Source organism: Corticium candelabrum, chromosome 3 (assembly GCF_963422355.1).
Source record: "Corticium candelabrum chromosome 3, ooCorCand1.1, whole genome shotgun sequence".
Taxonomy (NCBI): Eukaryota; Metazoa; Porifera; class Homoscleromorpha; order Homosclerophorida; family Plakinidae; genus Corticium; species Corticium candelabrum.
The window spans coordinates 1904975-1918007 of record NC_085087.1 but is presented as its reverse complement, the minus strand read 5'-3'; the positions used below and the strand labels follow the sequence as shown (position 1 = coordinate 1918007).

The following is a 13033-nucleotide window of genomic DNA, read 5'->3' as shown; positions in this document are numbered from 1 at the left end:
AGCTGCTAGGCACACGGAACAACTACTTCACACGCAAGAAACGCACGCGCGACTAGACTGCCAGGTGTACAGTGCTGGCACGCTAATTAATTAACACCTGCATAACAGTGAGCGCATGCGCTCCATTCCAATTGGCCCTCCGTCCTTCCGCCTACTGACACACTACTGTTACCCTAGCGCATGCGCGCCTTGGCTTAATTAGTGTTGTTCCCACTTTTAATGAAAGCATTAGTTAGCAATGCAAGACACGAAGACGGGCTATAGCTTGGAACCTGCAGGACATAACTTAAAGTCTGATATTTTACTTCTAAATATAATATCAGTTCTAACATCATCAGACAATTAGTCAATTTACCATTGGCGCGTATGACCGCATGTCTGTGTAAGTGGTTGTGCGTGTAACCGAGTGGATGTGAAGGGGCCACATTAGTAGCATTTTCTGTGTGCAACGGACGGACCTTCCTCGTCGTAGTCTTCCTTGCTGATCCACATATGCTGAAATGTAGGCATGGAGGCGATCATTGACCCTCCCATCCAGACGCTGTACTGTCGTTCTGGCTTTGCAATAACCTTGACCTTTGTACCCGCTGGTGCAAGCAATGTCATCTCCTCTTGCAATCTGGCATCCATACCAACAAACATGGTGTTACCACCCGACATGACTATATTAGAATACATGTCATTTCTGTAGGATTCTTCACACGTCGTTATTGAACTATTTAGGGTTTTGTGAACTCCGACAAAGTCTTTGCCCAACAACTCAGGTCGAAACATAGCCTCAGGACAAAGAATTTCGCCGTTGCCAATGTTCACTATCTATAGTATACGAAGTAACGGAATTTGTAAGAATTTAGTTTGTACCCTAGTTAACAATTGTAATGATAATGTTTCTACCTGTCCGTCTGGCAACTCAAATTTCTTCTCAGACGATGGAATAGCAAGCGCCACCTCCATTTCCTTCTCATAGTCCAAAGCCACTCGCGTCATTTTCTCCTTGATTTGCGTCACTATTTTTCTGTCCGATTCCGTTCTTGTAAACGAACAGTCGTTGTTTTCGTTCAGAATGTTTAATAGGTAATCCGTTAAATCGCCGCCTGCCAAATGAAATGGAAGTACAGCGTGAGGCAGTGGGTAACCCTCCTTAATAGGGACCGAGTGTGTGACTCCATCACCGGAGTCGAGGACAATTCCAGTCGTAAGGCCTGCTGCATACAGAGCGAGAACGGCCTGTACGGCGATGTACAATGCAGGGATATTGAATGTTTCGAACATTAACTGTGTCATCGTTTCTCTGTTGATCTTCGAGTTCATTGGAGCTTCGGTGAGAAGAACGGGATGTTGTTCTGGAGCAACGCATAGCGCACTATAGAACACATGATACCAAATCTAAACGGCCAGACAAACAGAGTGAGAATTCAACGCATTGTGTTCTCACAGTTTTACCGTTTACCTTTTCCAAGTCGTCCCAATTCGAGAAAACACCCTTTTGTATAGGTCGGCTGACGACAAGATTCTCACACATCTCTTGCGCTTCCAGACCGACGTATATATCCTTCCTTCCAATAGTTATCATGGCCTTTCGACTGGGACGGTGCTGGCGACCGACTATTGACGGAAAGACCGCACGAGGAGCTTCGTGTGAAGCAAACCCAGCCTTGCACAGACCCGACCCATTGTCTATAACTACAGCTTTTCGCATGACCTCCTGATCGCACTATGAGAACGATTACCGCTAGATTCAAAACTCGGCACGTCTGGAAAAGCATCTGGTAATCGGCGAGTCAATAGAGAAGGCGCCTTGTGGTCAAACAGGCGCTGCAACCGAAGCAGCAGCAAAGCTGCGATCAACATGCTGTATCAAACGTTGAGATTACATTAGACGATACTTTTCTGTAAATAAAATTTAAATGTTTTATGTAGATTATTGACATGGCTAATCTATACAAATAAACAGGTCAATTAGAAATTTGTTTCCGTAAAAAGTAAAAACATGAATAACTTTAAATCTTGAGTTATTGAGTTTAGTAAAAAAATTGTTTAAAACTTGTGCAAATTTAGTTGTTCGAATCACAGCGGCGTACGGTGTCTTCAGAAAACAATTCCTTGCGCCACTCGCTGGATGAATTGAAGATATAGAACCATCTGAATGCTGTTGTCTGTAGATCGTAGTAGATATCCTTTAGTCCCAAGAGGTTACCAATTTGTTGATCTGGTGTGGCGTCAGTACTACCTCCGAGTCCCAGCATTTGAGTGCAATTTTCAGGATTCACCAATTGAAGAGGGACTTGTCGGTCTCTATTGAAACTCACTACGAAGGCACGCCTCAAATTTCCGTTCGACTGTTCTATTGCACAGATACGTGTGGGACTGGCTGTCAGCGCACCAACTGAAGGACGAAAATTTCTAAAATTTGTTCTGCATTCCGTCGGACTGGAATTCTAGATCGAATGAAAGTTTGTTTTGTTACGAAATTGGTGAGATTGTGTTCCTGATTAAATATATACATACCTTTTCCACGATTAATTGGCCGTTGGCATTTACACCTACACATCCATTGCTAGCAGTTCTGAGGCTATAGAAAGGGGTACCTCGACCAGTTGAAAGCAAATGCGATCGCTTCATTTCAAAAATTTCGTTAGATCTTAATCCCATGTTGTGAGGGCGCAGCTGCAATTTCTTTCCATGACCAGCAGCTGGAACACTGAGGAACCCTTCAATGCAGCCTCGTCCAATAGGATGGGGACAATCCTTCCATATGGCAACGGATAAATGATTCGGACAGAACGAAGGTTGTAATTCCTAGAGACAAACATTCATTTGAGCTCTTAATTTTAAGGCCCTTTTTAATCCTTTATACAGTTAAGGATAAGAATCATTTCATTAACTTACTTCGGGTTCAATGTTCTTGTTTGTACAGTCACATGGTGGTAGAGGCATTGAGATTGCCCCTTGATGAAGACTTTGCAGAAAACACCAGAATAGTCGTAGTAGCAATGACATCTTCGAGGCACCAGTGAACGATCTGATCATATTAGAAGAACGTTAAGTTGGTCTGGATCGTAAACCGTTCAGTTGTGAAGCAAGTTGCTTTCTGTCGGTTTTTATACAGAGCGAGCGTATACTCGCGGTAGCGTAATAAAAAATGGGAACATCTTTAATTTTCAATTTACCCCAGTATTGTAAGTTCTTGGTATCCGCGGCCCTGCCGCCGTTTAGTTAAGTGCTAGATCAACCGGTATGGGCAACCCTATGGAGTTCCTCCGGGAAAAATGAATTCATGTCACATGACGTAATGTTGTAAGTCTTCCCAGCTGACTCTCAACAGCAGATTCTCAGTGTCACTGTTGCACTCGCTGCTAGTCTTCTGACTCAGAGTTTAGACCAGAAAGGTTTAGGTAACTATTCCTACTGCAGAGAGCATCCAGAACATGATGTAAGCTTGAGAAGAATGCAGCATGACAAAGGTTAGCAGACTAGGGTTAGTTCGTCATCTGAAGTAACACAGGATTCAATAACTGTATCATTCTGCTATTACAAGAATGGAAACTTCGCTGGATATTTTGCAATCCACAACGCTGCTCTCAAGAAATGTGCATGATATGTGTAAATTTTGTGCATATCAAACATTCGTGTTTATGTATACACATATGGATACACGTATGGTACAAGTATTTATCGAAGGATCTTACTTTTAGTCCTGCAAACCCAACTCTGGTTGAGATCGTCTCAATAGATTTGCTAAATTAGGGTAATTATCTAGTTTTTAGAATTGAATGGTTTTGGCTTCTACGGTACCAAGTACAAAACTATAATGTATTATGTCATTACAAATTATTTTGTAGTCTTCGAGTTGCAAATTAATGACATGCATCTCTTTTACCATCCGGGTACTATTATATCTCGCACGACTATATTTCATCATTGCCTTCCAAAGAAAATGTTTCATACGTTTCTGGAGAATACTGATTCTCATTCTTAAGAATTAAAAGTTTGTGCAAATACAACGCAACAGTAATTCTGTTTGTCTAACTGTCAGTTATGTTTTGGAGTATTGTATTATGGAACGTAAACGCAACGTCAACAAGCATTGTATACACTGCCTCAAGTGAGAGATAGCTTTTGCGCGAAATCTATGGCTTGCCATCGATGGCACAATTTGAGCACTCAGTACTACAATGATAACCTAAAACACTTGTTTGTAGCATATTTTTTATTGCTGTTATTATTTGCCTACCATCGCCTTAGGGTAACAACCTTACCGGAGCAGTACGACACTCTCCGGAACATCAAAATGAGATCTGTGCAAATGCGTGTTTTTAGCTAAATTTAAAAATATTTTTAAAATATTGTAGTCGATTTACAGACATGATTTGCCGTTGTTGTAATTACATTTGGAAGGACTAGAATTTGAGCATTAAATATGTAAGCTGTCAAAAAATATTTCATTCTTATTTGTCAAATTATAGGTGACTCGCAAAAAATCTTGACTATCACTTCTACATTGCTGTATTGTAAAAATATTAAAACTATACATATACAATTCGTCTGCATGCTCTTTAACACTATGACACAATTTTCATTTGATTTGTTCTTGGTGCATGTCATTGAGTCTCCTCACTATCTGTTGGAAAGTGGGCCGCCTATGCGGTTCGGTTTGCCAACATTCTTTCGTCAGTTCCGCATAAGTTACGGGAGTGTCTTGAGGAAGCTCGGGTCTCACACCCGCCAATACGTCCGCTCTGAGCTTATGAGCAAACAAATCTGACCTTTCTTCATACGGTATCTTTCGTGTTATGATCTCCCAAAGAACAATCCCAAAACTGCAAAGAAAAATGAGAATTTAAGGTCCATCAAGTGAGAATGTATTGAATGGTTACCTGTAGACGTCTGCGGGCAGACCGTAACGAGTTCTATGTCCTATGGTCTCGGGGGCTTGCCACTGGCGAGTACCAACGTTCTCCGATAAGAGAGGAGCATTCCAGTCGTTTGATGAGAGTTGAGATAGCTCAAACGTGTCCGTTTTTCTATTTTTGCCTTTCTTCCATTTCCTCCTTGATCTGAGATTGGCTGCAGAAAACTGAACTACTCGTGAAGTCCCGAAGTCGGCGACCTTTACTACCCAATCTTGTGTGATCAATAGATTTAAGCTTTTGACGTCTCGATGGATTCTTGGAGGAACCAGACCGTGTAGAAATGCCATGCCTTTTGCAGCGTCGATAGCAAATTTGATGCTTTGCGAATAATTTATTGAGACGCTTGGGTCGTCTAATAGAGATCGGACGGTACCATTTGAAACGAACTCCAACACAATGAAGGGGCAGCCATCAGGAAATTTTCCAGCCCCGAGAAAGAGAACAATATTTGGGTGACGAATTGTCTGCATGATCTCCACTTCGCGTGCAAACGCCTTCTCCTCTTCTACAAAGCAGATCAAATCGTCTTGTAGCATTTTGACGGCCACTGCCATTTCCCTATAGCGAGCCCTACTCACCTCACCAAAACCTCCCATGGCCACGTGCTCTTCAACATGGATCTCATCACTTCCAATTGACCACACTTTCTTCATTCTATCTAACTCGTTTTCCAGAGCGAGCTTTCCCTTTCTATACCGAAGGCATTTGAAGACCAGGAAACATATGCCTGCTACAATAATGAAGGACGCCACACTGGCTCCAACGATAATGAATAGAAACGGGTACTGACATTGGCTTCCTGAATATCCCGTGTCACACTTGCATAGAGGTGCAATTTCTAAGTCTCGAGGTATCACGTGACACGTTCCGTGGCCTCGACAATACTGTGCCTCGCATATGCAATCATCTAATGAAGTCGATGCATTTGTGATTGTTGTTAGGCTATTAGGACACGCAGTGCACTTGCTAGAGCCCTTGCTCGCATACGAACCAGAACGGCACTCTTGACACGTAACATTGTTCCACGACGGACTGCTATGACCCGCGATGCAGCCAGGTGTCATAGACGACAGTATCATTCTGTTTTTGTCTTCAATGTTTATCTCTGGATCTGGAGGTCCGACCGCAATTATTATCTCGCGCCAAGACACGACGGCAGCCACACCAAACTGCGGTCCACCCGCTTGTACGGTCCAGCCCTCCTCTGGCAAATTGCTGTCGAAGCTGTACGTCGCCCAACTTGAGGCAACGTCTACCCTTCCTATGACTAATACTGAAGAATCGATAGTCCAATTTTGGTAAGTCATAAGAAGTTTGGTCCCAATCGACGTTATCAAATAACGACAACTCAGCATTGAAGGTTTTGGTAACCCCAGCGCAGGTGTCGACGTCCACTGTCCAGTGGATAGACTATAGAGCCACATCTCTCTAAGACAACTTCGTGACGACGCCGTTCCTCCAACAATAACGACATTTCCGCCTACCCTAACGGCCGAATGTTCGTATCTCGGTCCAGGATACCTCCTCTGATCCAACCGAGAAACGCTCCTATTGCCGCTGAGCTGCAGCCACCGTCCACACGTTCTACTGATTTTCGAAACGTCGTACTCACACAACGTAAACAACCACAAGTCGTTTAACGGTTGGCCGTTAGACAGACCACCAAACAACAAAAGCGACCTATTGTGTAAGGCCGTCAGAGTGGCCGAAACTCTGGGCAGGGGCGATATCTCATATTGATACAAGGTCCATCTTCTCAGACGTGTGTGATATCCCCAAGTTGCATTCAGTGGTGTAAGTTCTGTGTCGTCACGAGGATGGACAACGCCAAATAGCCTCACGTCCGTCGATCCACCATAAAAGATGACAATGTCGTTATCGACAACCGCTGACGCTGTGAGCATGAGTGATCCCGGAGAAAATAAGGACCAGCTCCGCCACCATTTGCTTGAGAGCAGCTCGAGCTCCCAGACGTCATTAAAAGCTGGTCGACCGTGGTTGCCATCGATTATTCTCGGATGTTCGGAGATCAAACCACCGAAAATGTACACGCTGTCTCCCGCGACTGCCGTGTTTCCTTGCAACAGTAATCTACCTTGAGGGCTGTTGATAGGACAGGCGGCCGGAAACCAGGCCCATTGGCCACCAGTATAAGATAGATTCCAAACAGTGGGATAGGGCACGGTATTGAGAGATGAGCTGCCCCCAAAGGCAATGATTGCTCCTTCCATTTCTACGGCTGATGCGCCGGAAGACAACAAGTTAATGGAAGAGTATCTCGTCGAAGAGAATGGATCTCGTACGACTCCTGTCTGAAAGTCTATAATTTTGGTTTGCCATCCTGCAATCGCCACACCAAATTCGCGACCATCTATTTCCATCGAAACTCCAGGAGCATCCTTTGGATTTGAAACGTTAACGGCAACAGCGTCCGCAGGGGTGTACGAGATTGTAGTGTCGACTACCAGATGAAAAGTATTTGAAGTCAAATTGAACGCCCACATGTCATACAGCCGAATCTCGGTTGCAAACGGTCCACCTTCTCCACAGTCGATGCCTCCCCACACGTACAATGAAGTCCCGGACAACGACGGAAAGACCGTCGGCGATAATCTGGGAATTTGAGCAAAACTTGAATTCGTCTTGTCTAGCTGTAACGGAATCCACTGATACACCTTATCTGTATGCGTGTCGTCCACGCACCGTAGCTCCCAAATATCTGTAAAACATCCACCATAATAGTTTGCCTCGAACTCTGAAGAGACGCCACCGAAAATAACAACAGAATCTTTGCATCGACACGGACTGAGATGCCGATGCACGGCGACGGCCGAATGGTAAGTGCGACGTTTGATGCCACGAGAAGTGGTTCGCGGTCTAATCTCTGTCCACGATTCTGTGACTCCGTCGAAAATCCACGTGTCGTTGAATGCTTGAAAGTCCAAGTCTTCTCCACCGAATAGAACGACGAGGTTGTCGCATATCGTCGTCATCGTGTGACGTTTTCGCTTGCCGGGCTGTGCATCGAGAGATGGTCTGATCCAGGAATTAATTGTGGGATAGTACAACCAAGTATCAGACACAATACTTAGAGATTCGTCTTCTTCGCCACCAAATATCACCATACCCTTTACGTCTCTCTTGTCGGCGTCGTCTTCTTGGTGTCTTCCGTATGTTGCGGCAGCGTGGTATCGTCTTTTCGATGGAACGTTGGAGATGTCGCTCGACCCGGTGCACGGTGCAGACCACTCGTTGGCCACGCCCCTCGACGATGACGACACGTCGCCTCTGCACGGTAGGTAGACATTGGGAGATACCGGCGCTTTGATTTGCGTTGCTCGTCTTGACTGATCGTGAGAACAAGTTTGCTGTGATTCTGCAAACATAGAGCGACCGATGAGACTTAGTATTACACCAAAAGCAGCAATAGGAAATGCGAGTGTCATATTATCATATCCTTTGCTTGAATACTCGCTTCAACTATGTGCGACAAAGCAGCAGAAAACGTACGATTTCTAATTCCTAGTGGGTGTGTCATTAAAATTAATATCAAAAACTACATCTAATTAGCATGAAAAAGGACTGTTTAAAAATGTTACCGCTAAACGTCGATGTAGACTCTAGAATTCTAGATATATGATATCACGACTTTATTTGCTGTCAGGTTTTATACTAGCTGACGGAGTCTTGTCACTTGAGACTGTGACAGCTTTTAGACGTAAATCCTTATCTGCTTCTATTATTGTAGTATACAATACTGACATGTCTGGGAAACAAAATGACCTTGTAATGTAATTGTTCTAAGTGAACTGAACCAACGGTTTTTCATGATTTTTCGAGTCGGTACTCTGAGTTCTGCCTGGCCAATGATCAATTTACACTAAAAAGAATAGTGACAAGAGTCAGTTGTGCAATTAATTACATTACACTTACCAAAAATCCTAAAATTTATTTTCACGTCAAAACGAGTCACGCTCAGACAGTAAACCTGCTTTCAATTTGTCAGTAGTTATTTTTTAATTAATATGGATTAAGCAAGAGATGCGTGGGATTGATGTAGATGTTGGACAACCAAATCACCAAGGAGTCCACAATTTGAAGACATTTTAAATGTGTGTGTGCGTGCGCGCGCGCGCGCGCGTGTGTGTGTGTGTGTGTGTGTGTGTGTGTGTGTGTGTGTGTGTGTGTGTGTGTGTGTGTGTGTGTCTGTCTGTCTGTCTGTCTGTGTCTGTCTGTGTTTGTGTCTGTATCTGTGTGTGTGTGTGTGTGTGTGTGTGTGTGTGTGTGTGTGTGTGTGTGTGTGTGTGTGTGTGTGTGTGTGTGTGAAGCTTATGCTATCTCTATCATTACCCGAGGCCCGGATATCATTACGATAGTATCAAAGTCGTCACATTTGAAGAACCTCTGGAAATGTTTAGATAAAACTGTAAATTAGTTTGTGTATGTACCAATCACAACTAATAAAAATTAAATTAAGCACAAAGTGTACAACTATACACAACGGACGTTACTAAACTTCAACAATTGTTACGTAAACCGCAACGGTTCATTATATCATCAGACAACGCATCATTGCAATAAAATCTCGCTTTCTTGACATAGAAGAGTCGAAAAGCTGTCTCCTGAAAGTCGTTGTCCGTCATCAATCCCAGAAGGCTGCTGAACGTTTCGTCTGGACTTTGTGCCGCATCGCGTGGCATAGAGCTACAGTTAGCCGGACTCGTCAATGTAGAAAGAATTTGATGTCCATGTTTGTTGAACCTCAAAACGTATGAGGCGTTCACTTTGCCACCACTTGCGTACTGTAGAGCACAGATACGCGATGGAGAAGCAGCCAACCGACTATCCGATGTACGAAAGTGTGTATTAAAGATTGTTCGACACTTTGAAGGGTCGTCGGTAGTCTACACACAAAATTTAATTGATATTAATAATTTGTGTATTTCTGCACTATTTCTCGTCGTCACCTTGCTTGCAACAAGATATCCATTTGAATCGATCTCAACACATCGGTTGTTGGCAGTGGTGAGTGAGTCGAATTTCGTCGGTTGATATCGATTGCCCGTTCGTCTGCTCGACCGTTTCATCGTAAAAATTTCGTTTGATTTTAGTCCTTTAATGCGAGATCGCAACTTCAAGCGCGTGTTCTCGTGCTCAGACGAAACACTCAGAAATCCTTCGGCACATCCCAATGGGGAAGGGTGAGGGCACGCTTTCCAAATGGCTATCGAATAGTCATCAGGACAGAACGAATGCACTAAATCGTTATCCTGCAATAAATATTAAATCTGATTATTTCAACGCAGCCAGTCTCTGCTACTTGCATTGCCCATACCTTGCGATCCATCTTTCTTGGAGCGCACCGCGAAAATCGAGTAATGGGTGTTGAGGTCGATGACATGATGAGGAGAGACACTAAGGCGAAAAATGGCATTTGCGAAAAATGTGATCGCCACACGAGTCGACATCTGAGTGTGATCAACATGGCTCGAGACTAAAATGAGGTCGATGTGAAACCACACCTCGGCAAAAGTATGCAGCTGTGTTGTGTGCTCTTCACTGATTTCCAGCTCACTTATATACACTTCTGCCATCTTACGATCAACAACAGGACCTGAGGAAACGTAGCAACTAGAATGGCCTACACCATGATACAAGATTAGCAAATCGTCCCACGATATATTGGGGAAAACTCCACCCTTGGCGCGATCATACAGTGATAGTTAATACATTGTACGGACGTGCTACACCCAATATTCTGACCGACCCCGCCCCAGCTACAAAGGCTTCGCACAGTTGGATACAATTGCATCCTACACCAGAGAATAAGCAGACGAAAAAACGTAGCTCCATTACTGGTAGCCACATGGTAACACTACAACGAAATAAATTCTCTGGTATTTACTATTGATAGAGAGAAGAAGCAGAGATCGTTATACATTTCCAAACAATGTGGTGTTAAAGGTCTGCGACGTAGGGTTTCTTTACATCCTCTTACTTCAAGAGCTTCGGCCGGAGACCCACCCATAGCATTTGACGCGAGACCTTTGTTGTCTCTGAGGAGTCAATACCAATCTAAACGTTGGCCTACCTAGTAATGTGTTTCTGAAGGACAAATCCTTCAGGATACCTACTAAATACATAAGCTGACTCTTATTTGGGGGGGGGCAATATATGATTTATGCATGACTTGCAGAATAATCCATATCATTGCTACCATACTTTGCGGAAATGACAGAGCAACTGTGTTCACCGTTGGGAACGAATAATTTGTGTAGTTGTGTTGTGCTCTAGATGTTTGCATAGATGTGCAGCTTGCAGAAGAGCTCTCTCGCACGTGTTTCTACACATTGGATACGGCTACCACAATCAGCAATGCGACGCAGGGCCAAAGCAGCAAACAATAGACTCTATATATACATGTACTATTGCTGCGGCATGCTGATTACTACTCGGAAGTCTGAAGTCATACAATGGGTATGCAGTCTCAACGACATGCAGCCAACAATCTTCTGGATGCACATTCTTGTTGTAATAGATCTAACTCTCTGGTCAGTTTGTTGATTGACATGTTTAGATCTCGACTTCAACACTCAATGCACTCTTTGCTGTTTACTGCTATGATTATAAGCCAGGAAAACATGACGTTTGCTGAGTGAGACTGATACGTACAGAGTGTGTGCTTCTGCATTTCTTAGCCGCCATTCAGTCTACATTATGAGTCGTCGAGCAACAGGTTTGTTGGTGAGTACATGCATTGGCATTTGGTCAGTAGAAAGCTGGTTGCCAATTGTTAATGTAATTAAATTCTCCTAATTCTCTACAGTGAATGAGACAGACGGTCAAGAGATATCTCGACATCTTTACAATATACCGTGTACCTTTCATTTATTAAACGATACATATTCGTCAAACCCGATACTGCTAGATGCCTTTCATTTGTCAAATGTTGAGCTAATTTAGTCAATTAAGGTTCCTTACAAACGTGGTATATATAAAGAGCATTAGGTAGTGAGACTCCAGAGCACCATCTAGAAAGTTTGCTGGCCATGAGTCGTCATCGACGGTAAGAGATCATGCAAGTTTTATCAGACGTTCTGGGTCTTTGAGAGAGTGGCAGTTGGAGCTTAGCGCCCTATATGTATACAGATAGGCAACATATGGTCAGCTAGCTTAGAAAAATGCAGGTCAATGGCCATTTCCTGTCTTGAATAAAGCTTCAATTGATTTCCGCATGCATACAAAACTATGGCTCGTGTGCACTAGCAGCATTGCATAATCAAGTCGCCTATTATGGCTGCCATTACCGAGTCCTCAATGTCGAATTAGTACAACAACCTGGGACAGCACGCAGAGATTGACCGCTTTCCGTGTCGAAGGCAGACGTTTTTGAAACAACTGACACGTAAAGTACCCACAGGAAACTTTAAATTAATTAACAAAATTGGACCTGGCTGGGGTGTGGCCCAAAAATTCAAATTTTAGTAAGTGTGGCCTATTAACTTAGATGTTTTAACTTCGTAGTCTTGGAGACGGGCTCTACCAGTTTTAGAGCCTCAGCAACGACACTGCATGCAAAGGCCGTTGTAGAGCGATGGGTAGGACTATAGGTCGACCATGTTTGATACTGGTCCGTGGAGGCTACGTGGGAAAGCACCACTGATCTTGTACCGAACAAGCAAACTTAGAAGAGAGCAATCTGTTTCAGTAACTGCCTTTATGAAATACTGTAAATGTTTCTAGGCATTTGAATGTAGCCATTCTGCAACGATTGCATTTAAAATACCGCTAGAGGGCTTGCTGGTCCTCCAAAGTTAACGACAGACCACGCAACCACTAAAGTTACTCTGTCGGTTGTCTAGAAGACTATACAGACCCCAGCCGATATCGACGGGGCCGGTCCACCCACGCTCCTATTGGTTGACGCCACTGATATTAAATATTAAATATACCTTTTGATCATCTTTCTCCATTGGTGCTTACCGTGAAAATTGAGGAACGCGTTTTGAGATCGTTGGAGGGGCACTAGGGGAGTAAATACGGTGCATGCATGTGAAACCGCACATCTGCATGCAAAGGCAGCTGTTGCTTGTGCTTTGATTCCAGATCAAGCGTAGAGC

The 13033-nt window shown here is 43.7% G+C and overlaps 3 protein-coding genes across 3 annotated transcripts; all 3 read right to left on the bottom strand.

Annotated features, from left to right (window-relative positions):
- Positions 1-215: 215 nt before the first annotated feature.
- On the bottom strand, positions 216-1759 carry LOC134176658 (actin-3-like). The gene is made up of 3 exons (XM_062643316.1): positions 1451-1759; positions 895-1386; positions 216-816 (listed from the first exon to the last, which is right to left on the bottom strand). Exons 1-3 carry the CDS (start codon positions 1697-1699, stop codon positions 427-429), a joined length of 1131 nt encoding a protein of 376 aa, XP_062499300.1. The 5' UTR covers positions 1700-1759; the 3' UTR covers positions 216-426.
- Positions 1760-4384: 2625 nt separating this feature from the next.
- LOC134177072 (uncharacterized) lies at positions 4385-8359 on the bottom strand. Its single transcript, XM_062643775.1, has 2 exons — positions 4878-8359; positions 4385-4820 (listed from the first exon to the last, which is right to left on the bottom strand). The coding sequence occupies exons 1-2, from the start codon at positions 8357-8359 to the stop codon at positions 4577-4579; spliced, it is 3726 nt and encodes a 1241-aa protein (XP_062499759.1). The 3' UTR covers positions 4385-4576.
- Positions 8360-9364: 1005 nt separating this feature from the next.
- On the bottom strand, positions 9365-10820 carry LOC134176659 (uncharacterized). Its single transcript, XM_062643317.1, has 3 exons — positions 10249-10820; positions 9881-10183; positions 9365-9817 (listed from the first exon to the last, which is right to left on the bottom strand). The coding sequence occupies exons 1-3, from the start codon at positions 10396-10398 to the stop codon at positions 9431-9433; spliced, it is 840 nt and encodes a 279-aa protein (XP_062499301.1). The 5' UTR covers positions 10399-10820; the 3' UTR covers positions 9365-9430.
- Between the last annotated feature and the right edge of the window lie 2213 nt (positions 10821-13033).

Bases quoted from the DNA above. Each gene is read 5' to 3' on its own strand.
- LOC134176658 (XM_062643316.1), bottom strand. From the start codon at position 1,699: ATGCGAAAAGCTGTAGTTATAGACAATGGGTCGGGTCTGTGCAAGGCT. The intron at 1,387-1,450 runs GTAAACGGTAAA...CTGGCCGTTTAG, and splicing joins ATTGGGACGACTTGGAAAAG to ATTTGGTATCATGTGTTCTA. The intron at 817-894 runs GTAGAAACATTA...CGTATACTATAG, and splicing joins TTGAGTTGCCAGACGGACAG to ATAGTGAACATTGGCAACGG.
- LOC134177072 (XM_062643775.1), bottom strand. From the start codon at position 8,359: ATGACACTCGCATTTCCTATTGCTGCTTTTGGTGTAATACTAAGTCTC. The intron at 4,821-4,877 runs GTAACCATTCAA...TTTTCTTTGCAG, and splicing joins CTGCCCGCAGACGTCTACAG to TTTTGGGATTGTTCTTTGGG.
- LOC134176659 (XM_062643317.1), bottom strand. From the start codon at position 10,398: ATGTTGATCACACTCAGATGTCGACTCGTGTGGCGATCACATTTTTCG. The intron at 10,184-10,248 runs GTATGGGCAATG...TATTTATTGCAG, and splicing joins CAAGAAAGATGGATCGCAAG to GATAACGATTTAGTGCATTC. The intron at 9,818-9,880 runs GTGACGACGAGA...TTTTGTGTGTAG, and splicing joins GATATCTTGTTGCAAGCAAG to ACTACCGACGACCCTTCAAA.